At 48.9% G+C, this 19610-nt stretch overlaps 1 protein-coding gene across 2 annotated transcripts in view; it reads right to left on the minus strand.

Annotated features, from left to right (window-relative positions):
• Msra (methionine sulfoxide reductase A) overlaps positions 1 to 19610 on the minus strand; it is a 329950-nt gene that overhangs the window by 63423 nt on the left and 246917 nt on the right. For both annotated transcript variants that reach the window (XM_076852263.1, XM_076852262.1), the window contains one exon: positions 18723 to 18829. In XM_076852263.1, the coding sequence (XP_076708378.1) occupies positions 18723 to 18829 (107 nt within the window). The remainder of the gene's footprint in view (positions 1 to 18722; positions 18830 to 19610) is intronic.

Consider the following 19610-nt stretch of genomic DNA (forward strand, 5'->3'; position numbering starts at 1 on the left):
TCATGGTCATCATGTATAATCTGCTTTGTCTGATCACGGTTTAAAATGCTGTGATTATGCAGATGTGGCCGGCGTCCTCCGTGCTCACCTCCCAGGCTGGGCTCCCTGGATTCTCTGAGTGCTCTGTCTTCGTCGGGTAATGGAGATCCAGGGACCAAGATACCAAGCTGGCTGGCGTTTTCAGACAGCGCGAGGCACAGGCAGCCACTTCTTTGTCACCATGCTGGTCTCCGAGGTGGTCCCACATGCCCACCACTTCGTCCTCAGCATGCCCTCTCCCCAGATCCAGCCGCCTGTTGGCCCCAATTCTGCCACCCTGTCCCTCTTTCCAGCATGACATATCACTGCAGAATATTAATGAGTCGTGAAGTAAACAATTTAGGTCCCTTCGTACTGCGAACTGAGCTTCTAATGAAAAAAGCCAGTTTTCTCTGGATGCAAGCTGGGAAATAGGCATTCAACCATGCTGCCAGCACAGGCCCAGAAAAAGGATCTCCTGGAGAAGGGACCAAGTCCTTATTCAAACACAAGGCAGTTTAGCGGAACTCAGAAGGGGGGACCAAGTAAACACTGAGGGTCCTGAAGTCTAATTCAGCTCCCCTCTAGAGGACCTCACGATTCACAAGCAAACTTAATAAACACGCTTCAACTGCAGGTCGGAAGCGGTCAGTCCCAAATCCATTCAAGTATGAGCCCACTTGATGTGAGGGCTCTTCCAGATGCTCAGGGCAGCGGCACCAACCATCCATTCTCTCAAGGCATGTTTAGCACGTACCTGGCGGTGAGCTCAGCTCAGCAACAGAGACACTGTCTGCACAGAGGACGCAGCACAGAGCATCCGTGTGACTGTCATGGGGAGAGACGGCAGTGTTAGGGGGGTCGCTCAGCCTGGAGTGTGGTCAAGACAGCAGAGGCGAGGGAAGGGACAGGCCTGGCCTAGAAGCAATCATGGGACCCACTGGACTGGGGAGCCGGGGGCATGTCAAGGAGCAGGGAGCACTGTGAACGGTGGTTTCAGAGAGCATATGTCCAGCACCATGTAGCTAGAGGCCACGGAGGGCTTCTACAGAGACCCGGGATCCTGGAAAGGTGTGGAAGATGGACCAGAGAGAGGCTGGAGCCCAGTGACCAGGCAGGAGGCTGAGGCCAGAATAAGGGTGGAGGGACACCCACTGGGGACCTAGAAGGGACAAAAGAGGGGATCTGGGACTTCAGAGAATGAAGACATCATGAGGAAGAGGAATAGGCTGTGGAGAAAGGTGAAAACTTGGGCTGGAGATGTAATTTATATATTGTTGTTGATAGACCTATATTGCTTTACTATTCACAGGTGGTGCTGAGAATCGAACCCAGGGCCTCACACACATGCCAGGCAAGCGCTCCGCCACTGAGCCACGACCCCAGCCCAGGAGACGTAATCTTGAGATGCAGATTTGTTTGACCAACTCTAAGCTGACCAGATGTCCTAAGGTCTGGGGACAGCAATGGGTGAGCAGAAGCCTGCCCTCAGGATGCTACGGGACTGAAGAGGGAAGGAGCCAGGACAAGCCCTGGGGGCGGGCACTTTGACAAGGTGAAGGAGTGACGAGAGCACGTGGGGGACGCCGAGGCAGCGTTGCAGGGTCTGGACAGGGGTCTGTGGGGACAGGGGGTCTGCGAGGACAAGGAATGACGGAAGATCGGCTTCTCGGGTCCAGGGACTCGGGAGGCTACAGACACCCGATGCAACAGCTTCGTGAAAACAGAGGTCTGACCCACAACCTATGGCCACCAGGCAGGAGGCCACCCTAGTACCACTGGTGGCCAGCAGGGAAGCCCAGCGAGCCCCGTGGCCATCAGCCCACGGTCAGGAATTAAACCGAGAGCTCCCCTCATTCTGCTTCTACCCCAGCTCCTCACTTAGTCCAACCAAAGACCAAAGGGGCACGTCTGCCCCTAACTGTTGAAGGCTTGGTCCCCAAGGTGGTGCTGCTGGGAAGTGACGGTGACTGCAGGAGACCGGGGAGTGGAGGAAGTGGTGCAGTGTGGGGGCTGCCTTTGAAGGGTTTATTTTGTCCAGGGCCCCTTTTTTCTCTCTTTGCTTCCCAGCCTCATGAAGCGAGTAGCTTTGTGCCACCAGGCACTTCCCGTTATGACAGGATGCCTGGCCAGAGGGCCAAAGAGATGGAGCCAAGGCCACAGACTGGTACCTCCGGAATCATGAGCCAAAATAAAATTTTCCACTTTTAAGCTGATTTTCCTCAAGTATTTTGTCACAGCAAAGACAAGTCAACACAAAATTTATCTACAAGAATTCTACATAAATAGGGTTGGTAATAACATGCTGTGATGCAGAGAACTTAGTGCTTTCAGGAACTTCCAATCCTATCTGATTTCCATGTTGAGTGGGAGATGGAAAGGGGCGTGTGTGTGCGCATGTGGGCGGGCGAGTGTGCCTTGGATGACTCTAAGACCCTGCCTTTACTCACAGGATGATGGAGCCCGAGAGCACACGCTCACTCAGAGACAGATCTGGAATAGAAAACACATCTCTTGACTCCCAGGCTCCCCCGCACCGCCCCCTCCCCAAGCATTCTTAACAACTAATCCCATGTAGCTGGCAAGAAAACTGAGGCCAAGTGGGGGAGACTGTTACACTAACAGCCTCCACGAGCTGTGCCTCCTGGTCTCACTGCACAGTCCCCTCCCTGATGACTGTGGGCCTGACGGGGTGACCTGCATTAGCCAGCGGAAGCCGAGGTGGGATGAGCCCTGCAGCCCTGGCCCAGCTGCCACCACCCCAGGAGCCAGCCAGCCCCTGGCGGACCTCCCAGAGGAAGGACTAGGAGAAGGGAGAGGCCTGGGCTCTCTGAAGGGAGAGTCCACAGGTAGTCACGTGAGCAGCTCAGGTGAAAAGGGAACACTCCAGCCAACCCGCGCAACCAGGAGAAGTGGTCATTTTAAGCCACAGTGTTTGTAAGGCAAAGAAACGAGTCTATGACAGCCGTTCACGGGCCCTCACAGGCCTGAGGCCTTCAGTCTCCACCACACACTGGAGGAGACCCTCACAGTGAACTGAGTCATCCCTGCCTGACAGGAAAACCTGAGCTCAAGTTCTAGAATCTCTCAAAATCACTGCAGTTTAGCACGTGCACTCCCTAAGAACTGTCACCCATGCAACCCACCCCTACCCTCGAGGCCACTGGACAGGGCTGGCGTGCCTGCCTGAGGGTGGAGGCAGCCAACCCCACTTTGTGGACCAGCAGCAGAGGCGGGCAGCTGCTGGGTGCCGCACAGCTGGGTGAAGGAGGCCCCTGAGTGGGAGGCACAGGGCAGCCCAGGTGCTTTCTTTCGGGATGTGCGCTCTACCTCCTTGGCAAGAGGGAGAAGCTCCCATCCTGGGGCTTGGAGACAGGATCACATGTCAGCTCTAGGCAAGGTGCTGCTATTTAGGACGACAGAGCATTCTGCCTTCAAAGTGATCTTTAGGTAAACAAGAGCCACAAGCGGTATCTCCCAGAGAGACACTCAGCAAGACAGAGGATGAATCAGTTTATACATTCATTATTGATACCCACATATGTCTGAACAGGATCTGAGATGGCTGGGCCCATAGAGCGCACATTATCTCATTTGGCTGGATACACAGACTATGGTTATTTATAGGATATCATTTTAAAAATCTCTGCCTTTTGTTGTTATTTGCTTATAACATCTTCAAATTCAAGTAGACTATTTTAACAATACTAACAATTTTGCATCAGAAATCTGTTGGCTTGTGTGTGAGGACCAAGGAGACCCCCCAAGGAATAAAGTGCTATATTTACATTTTAAAGTATGGAGAAGTGGGTCACCTACCTTCACTGAGCTCTCCCATGAACTGTTTAGTAGACAATTAAAGAGTGGTTTGGGAATGCAATTTGAAAATGGTTGGTGCTACAGACACATATCTTCCACTTTGGGGAAAAGAGGAAAAACATATGCTAGAAACTAATTTTAATCATCATAAATCAGACTTCAGTTTATTCGACTGTAATAATACCATTCGCTGGCTCATTACAGGGTTTCGTACCACCTTGAAAACACTGCTTGGTCCTACGTGACACCCAGCATGGATTGTTGGGTCTGACACGTAACTAATTAGACCCCGTGTTAGCTCTGCCTTCAGCCTGTTGGGAAGACAGAAAGAGGCATCCACCATGAATCCTGGAATCCCCTCACCCTGCAGCGCTGTGGAGCCAACAGGAAGGTTTTTGGATAGAGAGCAGTTGACACCATAAGATGGGTAAGAACTGGTGGCACTTTCTAGGACTAGTGATTGCTGCAATATTATGAATGTAGCGCTCCACAAGTTAGCTGAGAACTTAAGGCAGGAGTGCGTGTGAGTGCGCGCATGTGTCTGGATGTAAGTGAGAGATACTTACGTAAGATGCCAGGCCATTTACATGAACTATCTCATTTGCTTTTCTCAGCAAGCCTATGAGGCAGATATTTGTTTATTCTGCATTTTATATACGAGGAAGCTGAGGCCACAGAAGTTAAAAGACTTGCCCACACTCACACAGTTGCAGAGCTGGGATTGGGACCAAGCTACCTCTGAATAAAGCCTGGACCCTAAGCCACTAAACTGATGGGTGTAAGCCCAGTGGGCTGACGCTGCAGGGTATAAATGCACCTGAGCACCCAGGCTGTGGGAACTTGGTGATATCACTTCATTCTCGGGGGCTCAGGTTCCTCATCTGTAAAAGTAGAGAACTGGGTGGGGCTCAGATCCTTCTCTACAGCCCTTCTTGGTGGGTGACTCAACGATTCAGCTTGACTCCTGTGTTCCACAGAGAAACAGCACAGTAGGATGGGACCTGTGTTCTAGAGATCAGTGTGCCTCAAGGACCCCAGACCTTTCCCAGCTCCTCAATATCAGACTGTTTTCCTAATAACACTGAGATATATTTCCTTTTTTCACTGTTATTCTGAGTGTAGGCAGAGTTTTCCAGAAGCTACGTGAGTGAGCTGATGTCATCATTCTGATGGTTAGCAGAATGTGTGCTTAGGTTTTAGAAATTTCCCAGTATTCATTTGCAATAGGGCAAATATCAAACACAAGTTCCTTGGGGATCCTTGATAATTTTCAAAGATTTTCAAGAGGTGTTGAGGCTGAAAAGCCTGAGAATCACTGCTCAGGTTCATGCCTGGAAGACACACGGAAGCAGAAGAGCCGCCCTCTCCATGCTGGAGGCCAGAGGGCGAGAGGAGAAAGCCTCGTGCTCGAAGTCTGCTTTTGCACAGCTGAAGAGCAGCCGGGCATCTTAACATGCACCCAGCAGGCCCAGGAGGTAGCTCTTCCCCCAAACCGTGAACCAGGGCTCAGAGTACCCTACACGGGTACAGCTCACACCAGGGGAGGGAAGGCACTGTCTGGAAAACAGAGTCGTAACAGCCCTGATGAGCCTATCCTGGCCCACACTGTCCTCAGCAACCGCCAAGGGCCTGATGTGGAATCCCCTGGGTGGGCCATTTGCCTTTCCATGCCCGGTGCCGACACACTGGAAGACCTCAGGATAACTGAACGTAAAGTGCTGGAGTGGAAAGGGCATGTGGGGGAGGAAGACAGCTCACACTAGTCAAGACAGATAACACTGCTGTCCCGTGGCTTGGCACATGTCACCTCATCTATTCTACACAAGAATCTGCTGAGGTACCTACAATTAGACCCACTTCAGAGATGAGGAAACCGAGGCCAGACACTGCAGTTACTTATTCAGGCTCACATAGGTAATTGAGCGTGTCTGGCACCCAAGTCTAAGTACCAGCCCACTACCCTGAGGTTTCAAACCTAGCTCTGCAAAAAAATTATTTGTGGAATTGTAAAATTTTCATATTCCCTGGCCCCACCCCTTGAGATTCTGATTCTGTCGGTCTGGATGGGGCTCTGGAATCTGCAGAACACTGCAGAGTGGACTCGCTGCTTGGCCTCCGTGGGAAGACCACCCACCTGTGGGGGAGTTCACACTAACCCTATGGATCACCTTTCTTTAGAAAACAAAAGACCTTAAGGCAGGAACAGGGTGGACATCAGTTTATACATTCATCATTGATACCCACATATGTCTGAACAGGATCTGAGATGGCTGGGCCCATAGAGCGCACATATGCCTTATGCTGCATATGCAGACTTCTGAAAAACAGACCCCAAGCAAAGGGGGTTTGAATCAGACCTAGGTCATAGTGATGGCAATTCTTGACACCAACTCAGTTCAGAGACAAGCTGTCTTTTGCAGCAGAGTCACAGAAAAGGGCCAGTCTCCACATTTGAGGAAGGGACTATAAGAGGAGAGTTTCATAAACTCAAGTTCAAACACTGTCCCCTAGTGAGTGTCCTTGTGTTTGTTACGGTCTCAATCTTAGGCTAAGGGGCTGGAGAAGCAGGGTCCCCTCGGCGATTGTCAGTGATGAAGAAAAGTTCTACTGCATTTTCGTCTATGGGCCCCCTTCAACCAATTGCTGTGAGTCACCCCAGTTCATCCGAACACAGTGACGACCCCAGTGAATAGAAAAATGGAAAGAAAACAGCGTGGGCTCTTTCTTCAGTTGGGAAATGCGGTTCCGCAAGGACGGGGACTTGCCTCTCCTGTGTTCCCACAACAGCATCCTGCTCAAGTCTTGCCCTGGGGAGCATTTTCTAGATTATAGTCCTCTGCACCACGGTAATCTCCCTTGATCCTCACAACAGCCCACAGTGGACAGCAGGGCCAGGGTTACTAGCTCGATTTGGTGGATTAGGAAATTAGGAAAAACTGGTACAAGTCATGGAAGCACCACCAAAGTCCACGGAGGGCGTTAGAGGTTTCCAGCCAGCAGACGGCACTCAGGCTGCCGCGCAGTGTTTCCTCAGTCCCTCCAAACTGCTCATGTGCTCTCCAGACCACATTTATTCTTGACCCCTTTCTGCTTTCTGTGGCCATTTCCCTCTCCAGCTACATCTCCGGGTTCCTTTTCCACCAGGTACACACAATGGCTCTCATTTCCTTTCTTAGTCCTGCCTGGTCACTCACACACCCCTTTGCCTGTTTCTCCTACAGAAGGTGCTCTTTTCTCCGGCTGCTCTTGGGGTGACCCTTGGACTCATGTCTCTTATCTCTTATCAACCTCCCTCACCCCTGATGGGCTGGGTCACCTCAGTTAGCTCTCTACTTCAAGTCTTGTTAGCTTGCATTGGAAACATGAAGCCTTGCTGTCATAACAAAGAACGTGCATTTTGTGAGGACCACTTTACAAGGTGATTTAGCAGAGAGAAGGGCACCTTGCTGCATACTAATGATGCTTTAATAACATGCTCCTGAAGATGGCTGTGCCCAGGTGGATTGAGCAGAGGCTGAAGGGAGCCTCAGCGTGGCTGGGGGGCCGAGGAGGAGGGCAGAGAGTGTGAGGCTCCAGGTAGAAAATCACAAACCAGAGACTGTCAAGGAAAACTTAACCATATTCGATATCATAACCAGAAAAAAATAACCAGAAGCAGGAAGAGCACGGATTAACCTATAGAGACTAATGCTGCTCTCTGGCTGAATATCAGACAGTCCCTTGGAGCATCTTGAATGTGACTAGGCTGCTGGAGCTGCTGCCTCGCTGTGGCAGTGACCCATTTTGACAGCTTACCACCTCACAAAAGGCATAGAAGTTCACCTTTGAGCACAGGTGAGTTGAACTGTGAATCCTGAACAACACAGCATGGACAGACTGGTCTTAATTTTGGTGTTCTTTATTCTCTTGACTATACTTGCGAAATGGTGGCCCATGTCTGACTAGCCTGCCACCAGAGAAAGGAAGCAATTTATAGGAACAAGATTTCTCAGCCTGTCTTTGGAAAGATATTAATTCCCATTTTATTCCAGATATATTTGCAGCATCCTGGATCCTAAATGATAAACCAACTGGCCCTGCCTAGAAAATCACTGATTTAAGTAAATATGCACGCGGGCGCGTGCACACACACACACACACACACACACAAACACTCGCATGTGCGCTAAAGATAACCTGTGCATCTCACGTATAAACAGACACAGACTTGTAATTTATTACATAAAGTGCAATTCTGGGACCTATGACAAGACATTACACAAGGTAACAAAAGGCTGTGCCCAGTATGGGCTGCCCACTTAAAGAAGAACACACGTCTCCACCTGGTCCAGTGCCAGCTCCCACCTCTCTCATTCCACTCGTTTACCTTGGCATTATTGAGTTTTGTCTGAAACACAACAGGCAAAGTAACTATGTGACATTTTTCACTGATGACTTTGTAAGGAAGCCAGACAGGAATGGACATTTTTAAAAGTGTGTGTGTGTGTGTGTGTGTGTGTGTGTCTTTTCCTATCACAAGTGCTTGGGTGTTTAACCCTGTGAATTACCAAAACCACCCAGAACCTTTGGTGTGAATATGTGTAAAAATAATACATTAGTGTTTTATTCAACCAACTCCTTGGCACAGTGATCCCCCAAACTAGGTCTGTCTTCTTCATACTTCTTTCCTACAAAATTTTGCTGTATTGTAAAGTTTCTGGATTTAAATATGTGTTTCTGTCACAAACATTCCTAACCCATCAACCCTGAATGTGACAGATTAAGCCTAATGAAACATTTCTCAAAGATGTAAAACAGACAAGATAGGAATGAGGCAAGGTGGAGCCCGTGCCCAGCAGCAAGGCCCTGGAGTCCATCCTCAGCACTGCAAAGTGTGAGGAGAGAAGGGATGTGGGAATTAACTTATCCAATGTCACTGCCAGGGTGTGACTTGTCTGGGTGAAATCTACTTGGCCATGTGAGGGAATGGCGTGAGCAGGCATTCTCTCCTGGAAGCAGAGAACTCAGTCTGTACCAGTATCCCAGGCTCATCCATTTGCAAATTGGGTGACCTTGGGAATTGGCAGCCCAGGCTCACTGTGAAGAACAGATAAGAAAATTTTGTGAATTTCTTTCTCCACCCCCAACTGTGCTGACCTGTGCTCAGTGTCTTAGTTTGGGGTGGAGGGGTCGGTCACAGCCAGCCCTGGATTGGTGCTGGCTCTGGGGAGTGAGGACACTGGGTGGAGCTGGTGCAATAGGTCCCCGCCACTCAGCACTCCTCAGTGAGGGCCTTGAATCCCCAGGAGGAGGGAACTGAGGGGGACAGCTGCAGTTCCCCATTGAGGCTTTCTCATACCCGTCTGGCCAGATACAAGATCAGGAACGGGGCTCCGGCTGGCCTGGCCAAGGGGGTCAGGGGAGAGTAACCGCAGCTTCGAGGCCAGAACAGTAATTCAACTGCCTGGGTCAACTCGGAGGTGAGGCCAGGAGGAAAACGACTTTCAAAGCAATCAGGTTCAGGTGTGGATTTCGCCCTGGGATTGTGTCCCCTTCGCGTTTAGAGTGACCGGGTAAGGTAGTGGGCAAGGTAAATTCCATTTGGAGTCCAACAGCTCAACTCAGGCCCGCCCTCTCACCCTTCCAGGGCTGCGAGCAGAAAGGGTCATTCTGCCGAATCCACAACAGCAGCCCGAGCCCGGAGGAGTTCAAGGTGAAGGAGAAGGCAGCCCACGTTGCCTGGCGCGCTCTGCTTTGTCCTCCACACGCTACGCACTAGAGGGAGAAGCCAATGACATTGACCTCGGCCCATCCGCCGTCCCGGGCGCGCACTGCGGCGGGGGACGCTCCCCGCGGGCCCCCGCGGCGCCGCGCCGCGTGACCGTGGCCGCGCGCAGCTGACCGCACCGGGAGGGCGGGCGCTGGACGCGCGACCCCAGCCCTGCGGGCCTTTTCTTCCTCCTCGCTCGCAGCCAATGGGCGGGCTCGCTCCGCCGGCTGCCATGGCAACGAGAAGACGGCTCGGCCGTGCCCAGAACAGATGTCACATGGGCCGCGATGAATGCGGTGGGGGTGGGGAGCGCGGTGGGGGCGCGGGGAGGGGCGGCGCCTTCGGAGTTAAATGGTCCCACCAGAGGGAGTGGGTCCCGGTTTGAAGTAAGTGCGGAGCGCCAACATCTATTTTCCTTCTCTGCCTGTCCTTTAAGCTCTAAACACACATGCACAAACACAAACGTCCTTTCATCTCCGCGCCCGAGGTGCTGGGGGCTCGCGGCTTTCGTGGCGAACATGAAAGCTCTGATCTCTCCAAGCCTTAAATGAACATCGCCTCCGCGGCCAGCGCGAGCAGGCGTTCTGCGGCCATTTAGGAGCCGGCCGGGAGGCTGTGTTGGGTGAGTCGAGAAACTCGGAATCACGCGGAGCCCAGACAAATCAAGGGGAGTCTGAAAGGCAGTCGCACCGCCTCTGTTAGGAAACAGCAAGCCCAGTTCACGCTCTCGCCACTGAAATGAAAGGGCTCCTGCGTCCCCCTCCTCCTCTCGGTGGTGTCTCTGATCATGTCATTCCGAAGGCCATTTTATATAGACTAAACCAGGGCAAGGCTTATAAATCTACCTGCTTGAACAACAAAGGCCCTTTTGTTGTCTCTAAAATAGATCCGACCCTGGCTGAAATGCTGTGTTTGAAATGCTTTGCACTGCTGGCACTTCTCTTTCACTGAAACTAAGGACTATATGTGCGTGTATGTAAAACAAACCTCTATATTAGTTAGTAAGAGAAGAGGTGATGTTAAGGGCATGCAGCAAAACGCACTGTGGCCTTTCCCCTCTCTGCCTGCATCCTATGGGCCCGACCCCAAGCTGGTTCTTTTCACCAATCCAGGAGAACCAGGGAGACAAGCCGAGGAAGGTACAGGTCCTTGTCCTCTTCTGGGGCATGATAGGCACTGAATATGTGGGAGGATGGGAAACGCTGCTGATAGTTATTTTGCACTTGGGTTGAATTCATGGGACAAACATTCCCAGAGTGCCTGCTTTGTGCCAAGTACTCCATGGGGTGTTGCAAAAGATGCAAAGTAGGGAAGATTCCATTCATTGGCAAGAGGGAGAAGCAGCACAGAAACTCTCAGAATGGGTTTGATGAAGTGTCACAAGCAAAGCATGATGGGAATGCTGAGGGCTGCTGGCTGTGAGCAGCTTCCTGGGGTGTTTGAGACAACAGGAAGAGTCTGGCATTGACTGAGCACCTCTTCTGTGACAGATATGTTACATACACACCACAGTATACCTACGAGGGCACCACTGCTATCCTGCTCAAAAAATCAAGAACCCAGACTTAACAATGCAAGGTCATACAATAAGCAAGGACACAGCCATGTGGCCCCAAATTATCCATGCACTTCCATGGGCTTTTGATCCATCTCCAGACTAGGAGAAAATACAATCCTACAAAGAACTCAGCTGTGCATGCGTGTGGGTACCATTTCCTGACCTCACCTGAGCAAAAACATTCATGAAATTGTAGGCTCCAACATTCCCTACCCTCCTAATACATATTAAACATGTAACAATTAAAATTTAAAAGATTCATCTGGATACATCCTAAAATCATCTTGCATACCACAGGGACTTCCTGTGCTGCCCTTGAAAGATGAATCAGAGTGTTACCCAGGGAGAATTTGAATTCATTTGTTCCAATGTCACTCTGTGGGGTTATTTTTGTGTCTACACCTCCACTAAAATGAAAATGTCACTTGGCCCTCACAAGAATGCTTTCTTCTACCATCAGTTGGAATCCTAGGGTGACTGCAATGCACTTGAATGAAAAGCAGTGAATGCAAATGAAAGACAGATTACCCAGCAATACCGTGTCCGCCTTGCTTCTGGAAGCTGCCACTGCCGCCCAACTCCACCCTGGGGAAGTGCTTCCCTGACACTGCAGTGAAGGCCTGCAACCACCAGAGGGCAGTGACACAAACCAGATTTGTGATTGGGGACTGAATGTGGATGCACACAGTTTAATATGTAAAGTCCATTATTGCAAGCTTTTCCTCTCCCCACCCCCTATTAATGAACAAATGCCCAGGGGTAATGCAGAGATTTCTAAATACAGTGCAAGAAAGGGCAATCTGTACTCGTATACAGGGAGTCTAACACACAGTAATAAGTGGAAATGAAAATAATCACCCAGATGCAACTGAACCATTAAGGCTAAAGATCTTGCTGTCTGTACCTCTGCACACATAGAAATATAGATGCCTGTCACCCAGAATTGGGCATTTTAAAAATATTTATTTTGCAAGTTCTTATTTAGAGTTCATAATAATACTCTTAATTACAATCTCAAAGCTCTAAGAGAGGTCTAAGAGGAATTCTAACTCTATGTCTGGGCATACAAAGGGGAATTTTTCTCTCCGACTAAGGTAAATGACTGAATTATTCAGGAACTTGCCATGAGCATTTAAATCATAAGTTCAGGTTGTAAACAACAGTACAAATTTTTTCTTTTTTTAAAGATGAAGAAGAGGTATATAATCCCCAAACCATAAAATATCAACTGACATTTACCCACGTCTACACTGGCGTGATTTTCCAGCGTTGGTGAAAGTGGGAGTCCGCTGGAGCTCCCTCGCTGGTTTTAAACATTGCAGGACATGAACACAATAGACCTGAGAAAGAATCCTTCCAGCAGGCAACCTACCCATTTCCCTGGGAACACAGAAACAGAAATAACTTGGCCAAGGAGTTCTGAAAGGAAGATTCCCTGATCCTGTATTTGAACAAGGGTTTGAAATTTGAAGGCCTGTGAAAAAGCCAGATGAAGCCATTGCTGACCATCTTGTTTCTGGAGTTGCCCAGTCACACCCTAAGAGTCATAAAATGCTAGACAGATTACCAAGTGCCTACACGCTGTGTGGGTGAAAGCATGTGGAATTCACAATCAAATGACTCTCTCTAAGTTTAGTGTCAGGGTTATCTTGGGGATGTGAATGACCCGCTCTGAGCTCTAATTTTCTCCCAGGGCAGGCAAGAGAATAGAACCTGCTCTAGCCCCAAGTATGGGTTCAAAGGTCATTCATCATAATATGGGGGAAAGTGCTGAGAGCTGTGGAGATTTATGAAAAATTTCACTGTTTTTGTTTTCTCTATTTTACAAACAAGGAATTAGAGCTGCAGAGATTCACTGAAGGTCATGGTGGGTGAAGGCGGAGCCAGGGCCCCAGCTGGACATTCTCACCCAGGGCCATGATGCCCACCTCCCACATGAACACACAGTAAGGCCACTATTACAGAAGGCCACTAACAGGCAGCTTCAACAATAGACATCTGCTGTCACCGTCCAGAGGCTGGAAGGCCAAGGTCAAGGTGCTGGTGAGGTAGGTTTCACTGTGAAGCCCCTTCTGGTGGCTTGCAGAGGGATGGGGGTTGCTCACAGGACTTCTTTTTGCATGGGAGTGGACAGAGGGAGCCAGCACTCTGGAGTCTCTTCTTTAAGGACACTGGGTCTTCCCATCAGGATTGCGCCACCCTTGTGGCCTCATCTAACTCCTGATACCTGTATCTAAATGTCGTCACACTGTGTGGGGGGCACTCCAACATATAATTTTTTGGAGGGGGACACAAATATCTAGTCCATAAAAAGGGACAAGAAAGTGAACTTCTTTGTCTGCTCCATCTCTCCACAAATACCTGCTGACCATCTGCCAGGAGCCAACACCGTACTAGGCCCTGGGTAAATGGGAGCTCTACAGAGTTTACCTAATGCCTAACTGTCAGAATAGTGCCTAGGGCATTCCCTACAGTCTCCTAGGAAATCTGACAGATGAGCTTTAGGGACTGTGAATGGAATAGTTCATTACAACCAACTTCACAAGATCTTTCTTCAGGAAGCCTTTGTGAAAAACAATTGTGACATGAGTCTGGCAACTAATCAGTACATAATTAATATTTGATCAGGTAATTATTAATGTACTGAGGAAGATGGAGGAGGGCAAGAAGGACATGTTCTGTAGAAGCTCAGGAAACACAGGGGTCCTATGTGTTCCTCCTGGTGGGGAGACAGGTCCAGCTATAGCAGGACGATTCATTGAGTAGACTCGCTTCATCTCAATTCTGTTGGCATAATTAAAACTAATTTCTGAATCAGAAAACTAAAGGGGCTCAACTTTGATTAATATATATTGATTACTACTGCAAGCCAGTGTACAGATGTAGATACAGACATATAAAATCTCACTTAAATCTTATAATGAACCTACAGGGAAGTTTTGTTATCCACACTTAGTTAAGATGGGTCAAGCAGTGGTCTAAATTTTTAGATCAGAGAAATTAACTCATGGCTCAAATAGAGAGACCAAGAGAGAGCATTAGGATACTCTTGCCAAGCCAGTTGTCTAAAAGTCAAGTGATCTCTCCCCTCCACACACAGACACAGAAAGCCTTTTCTCCTTTCCTTTCCCAAACATCCTTCAAACCCTAAGGATTTTTCACTGTTGTGATTTCAGCATGCTACTTTAGTAAATGGTATAGGAGTCAAGTCAGGTCCTTTTGGAAGACAGCAATGTTTGAAAGGGGATAAGTTTATACAAATTTCCACCTCCCTTTAAACTAGACAAGGATCTCACGGAGGAGGAAATCAAGTCTGTCCTCTCCGGGGAACTTGAGAGTGTGGCCTGGGATTCGGAGCAAGCCAGATGGGCTCCTGCCTGGTGAGCGTGGCACACCCTCCTGAACAGTGCCAGGAAGAGCCCCAGCCTCAATCTCCCCTTCGGGGGAGGACATGGGACTGTGGCCGGTGGGAAAGCAGTCCTGGGGCTGATACTGTGAACAGTGGTCCTCCCCAGTGTCCACGTCCCGATCCCTGAAACCTGTGAATCTTGCTTTATGGGGCACAGATTTCACAGATGTGACTAAGGACCTTGAGATGGGGATTGTCTTGGGTTACCTGGCAGGGGGTGCTAAATCCAACCACGAGTGCCCTCATATTAGAGAGAGGCAGGAAAGAATTAGGCACCAGAGGAGGAGGAGGCAACCTGACCACAGAGGCAGAGACTGGAGTGACGAGGTCCCAGGCCACAGAGTGTCTGCCCCACCAGAAACTGGGCAACAAGGAAGGGTTCGTGGCTGCGGCCTCTAGAGGGAGCTCGGCCCAGCCCGCACGGTGATTGGAGCTCAGGGAGTCGGCTTTTGGATTTGTGTCCTCCAGAACTGTGAGAGAATAAACTCTTGTGGTTGTGAGTCACCAGGTTTGTGGCAATAGGTTACAACAGCCATCAGGGACTAATATGGGGTGACAAGTCAGAGATGGCAAAAATTAGGAAAGGGAGATTGTTTTCTAGGCCAATATCTGACTTCACCCCAGCAAATATCAGGGTACAATCGCAACCTTGGCACTCCCCCGGTCAGGAGAGCGTGCTCTGGCTCAGGAGCACCAGGGTGCAGGAGAGAGTCTGCTCCTCCTGGTGTCAACTCCCCTAGTCCAGCAGAACTCCACAACCTGTAGATTTGGTCTTTATGGCAACAGCGGGTCCACACAGGAATTAACCTTGGAATATAAGGAAACCTGGAATAATTCTACATGCTGTTCACCAGTTCTTGAGCGCCTGTGGTTCTCACCGAGGCCCCTAGAAGTGCTTGATCTTTGGGTAAGAACTATTTGTCACATCTCAGATATGCCACGCTATTTAGGCACTCTGATGACAGTTACAGATGTCTCATGGGAAGATGGCATGATGACTGCAGGACCTGGTAGACCCTGCAAAGGGCTTTGGATTTCACTCCAAACACAACAGGGAAGCCAGGAACAAGTTGGGCACAGGGAAGGGAATGTTCCTGTTGTATTTAAGAAGGCCACTCTGCTGTCCTGTGTGGGTAGTCACAGTCACAGAGAGAGGAGAGGTTCAGTGGCCCAGGAACAGATCACGGTGGCCTAAGGTATGATATGAACATGACAATGAAAGAGAAGCAGGGAAACTAGAGATGGAGCCGAGAGGTAGAATCTGGGTTAATCTGGCCAATTGGCCGTGAGGGTGAGTGACAGGCACAGATGGGGGTGATTCATACGGAAGGCTGTTGGGGGCAGGCAGAGAAGGAACACAGGGGCCTTGAGCTGTAAGGTATATTTTCAACAGTATATCTGAAGGCACTTGAAAGGTGACTTCAGATATACTGTTGAAAAGGAAGTGGAAATAACAAGTAGGCACTCACGGGTGGGGAGCTGGAGCTCTGTGGGTGGTGTGGACCACAGACATGAGTGTCATTGGTGAGATATGACATTTAAGCTACATGTTTGAGTTTACAAGAAGCAAAAATTAATTGCTTCAGTGAACATCATAAATAACAGTCTTTATTTTGGCTTGGATACGAGTATCCCCAGAGCTCACATTAATGCGGGAATATTCAGAGGCAAATGGTTAGGTTATTACAGCTGTCCCCCAATCAGTCCTTCCTAGTCTGAATGGGCTGACTGAGTGGCAACTGTAGGTAGGAGGGGTGTGGGTCACCTTCCTGCCACCTCCTTCTCTCTCTCTCTCCTTCCTGACTCTGACGTGAGTTGAGAAGTCACATGGGTGATGAATGGGTGGGTAGATGGATGGGTGGATGGCTGAACAGAAAGACTGATAGAGACAGATTTTGCAACACTTTTTATATTTGAAATATAGTAGGTAATTTGGCATTTGCTCCATCCAGAAATGTATTAGTCTTATTAAGACTTAATATGGCTGGGCACAGTGGTGCATACTTGTAATCCAAGTGATTAGGGAGGCTGAGGCAGGAGGCTCACAATTCAAAGTCAGCCTCAGAAACTTAGTGAGACCCTAAGCAACTTAGTAAGACCCTCTCTCAGAATAAAAAATAAAAAGGACTGAGGATGTGGCTCAGTGTTAAGCACCCCTGGGTTCAATCATCAGTAACCACCCCCCACTCCCACCAAAAAAAAAAGACTCAGTATGTTGTACAACATATACAAGGGAAAACTCTGCATTTCTTCTCCCTTTTAATAAAAGAAATATTCAGAAGAATTGTATTTTCTGCTCACAAACCTTGAGGAGTTGGGAAGAAGTTAAGTCCTATGGCCCAGAGAGCTAGCTTTATATTTGTTAATTTACATTCACATTTCAAGACACATAATCTCTCAGTGGTCAAAAGGTTTAATTCCTAAGTGAAGAAGAGCCACATTTTCAGGATAAGAGAATCCCTGACCACCCCACCCATATCAGGCCTTCTTCAGTTTAGGATGCCAGAGATGTTTCACAGGCACACTTGGCACGTAAATTGTCCACGTTTGATATTTAAAAATAATAATAATACATTTGATCATATCTTCTAATCAATGCTATAAGCAAATAATACTTCTGTGAAATTCTCTAAAGAAAAATTTTAAATATGAAAAAGAGGTTAAGGAGAGGTTACAAAGACTTCCTCAAAAGGCAAGAACACCCCCACAGCAGTTAGCTGTCAAGCTCGGTGAGAATAGCCCTGCGCGTTCAGGGTCAGCACACCCAGAGTGAAGTTCAGATTTCACCCCTCAAGGCATTCCTTCTCCTGAGGTCTTCCTGCCCCTCCAGTCTGACAGGAAATCGGCAAACCTCTTCAGCCATCCTCCTTTCCTCGGTCGCGCGTGAGCCGGGATCCACAGCCCAGCCAGCTTTGCAGAAAACCACGGTTTAAATGGAAAATCACTTTTGGTTTCTGGCCCCTCAGCGGTACTGCACATCTAATTAGCTGAACAATTGGTCCCTGTGATAAAATCAGCTAATTTTATGTCCAAATGGCTGCTCTGTGGTAAGCATACTGTCACTCTAAACTTTACACATACAGAAGTTGCTGAAGAAGCTGGTTGCTAGGGGTCGCTGGGGGCAACCAGTGACGACCATCACACTTAGTAACCTAAGTCGTGTCACAGCTGGCGCATGGGGTCCCACCAGGCTCACATTCGATGCAGCCACAGAATGCAGTGACACGGACTAAATGCCAACCTTGAGGAGGGAGAACGGGAAACAGAAAATGAATGGAACAGGAGGTTGGCAGAATCCCCCCCGCTCTTAGGAATAAATCTAAACATACAGCTGAGGAGGGCCAGTCCTGGTCACTGCCCAGACACTGCCTCCTCATTCAGCTGGGAAGCCGACGGTGAAAACCACGTCTCCCCTACTTTGTGGCTCCCAGTTTCGAAAATATGTTCTAAGGTAAATATGAAAGAAAAGATGGACTACTTTATGGCATAAAAGCTCACCATTTCACCTTTCACAGGCAAATTTTTGATTGTTTGGTATGTATATTATACCTAGGAAATTATACCAAGGAAATTCATATGTATCAAACTAGAAATCAATTATCAAGTTAGAAATTCATATGTATCAAAACTAGAAATAAGGATCTCAGAAATAGATGACTGCATACAAGTTTATGTGAAGATACTGAGAGATACACCTACCTCTAAGCATATCTATGTGTCTACATAGAAAGGTACAGTGAGAGATTTATGAAATACCTTCACTTATAAATACCTCAAATAGTAATCAGCCTGTAGCCAACATCCGGCCAGTTGGCCGTTGCTATCCTAATACCATCACCACTACTACACAGCTGCAGGTGCGCTAGATCACCGGTACATAAGCCACGTGGGGAAACTCTCTCTTGCACATGATTTCTAAGATTCAGGCACATGATTATTAAGTCACACAGACCACATGTGAATTGAGACAGTTGGATGTTGGTGGCCCCCTGCATGACCACAATCACACATGTCCAGGTAATAAAAGTCTAGATGAAAAAGGACCCGAGAAGAGACAGTTTACAGGTAAAAGCTGTTCAAAACGGAACACAGTTCCAGATGAAAAGAACCAATCTCCCTCGGCCCTTAGGGCTGCCCGAGTCAGGGTGGCAGCAGGTGAGGGGGCCTACCTTCTGATAGTCCTCCTTGGACCTCAGGGCTACCTCCATCTGTGCAGCAGAGGACGGGTAGATTGCCGAGCGGTACTGGGTGCCATGGTCGCGGCCTTGGCGCATGCCTGGGGTGGAAAACAGAGAGGATTATGTGGTTCAAGAATTGGTTTCCTTTTTTTTTTTTTTTTAAATATTTTTTAGTGCTGATGGACCTTTATTTTATTCATTTATTTATATGTGGTGCCCATAATCAAACCCAGCGCCTCACACATGTGAGGCAAGCACTGTACCACTGAGCCACAACCCCAGCCCCTGTTTTCCCTTTTGACAAGTGCCCCAGACTCCTCCAACAGAGGACCCACCTTCCATAAGGACCGTTCTGCATTTTCAACATGAGCACAATGCAAGTTGCCTGGAGTCCAGCTGAGGGGCCACTCTGGTTCAGAGTGGGGAGGGCCCTAGGATCTGCGTTCCTCATGTGCTCACAGGTGGTGCTGGTCACCACATCTCACTTTGAGGAACAAGACTTTAGAGTCTGCTGGATGCTCTGATGGTTTCTTATTCAACCATCGGCAACATTTTTGCTCCCAGTGCTGTGGATGGCTTGCTGTGTCAACTCCACTCTTTCCAGCACCTCTCCCTGGGATGCCATGTGCAATGCTCACGCTGCACCCCACCATGCACATGCGTGCACCCAGCTCCCATTCGGCCTTCAAGACTTAGTTTCTGCATATCTTTGCAGCACCCTTCATGGTCAACCTCCCCATCTGGGAGTTACCACTGTCTCCTTTGGCTCCACTGGGCCTCTGAGGTCCCTCTCCTAGAGGATGACTACTCTGCTTTGTTGTTATGTGCTGTCCACCTCCTTCCTCTCTGAGCCTTTTGCAGGGCAGAGCTGAGAGCCTC

The sequence above is a fragment of the Callospermophilus lateralis genome, chromosome 4 (genome assembly GCF_048772815.1).
Source record: "Callospermophilus lateralis isolate mCalLat2 chromosome 4, mCalLat2.hap1, whole genome shotgun sequence".
In the NCBI taxonomy this organism is placed as follows: Eukaryota; Metazoa; Chordata; class Mammalia; order Rodentia; family Sciuridae; genus Callospermophilus; species Callospermophilus lateralis.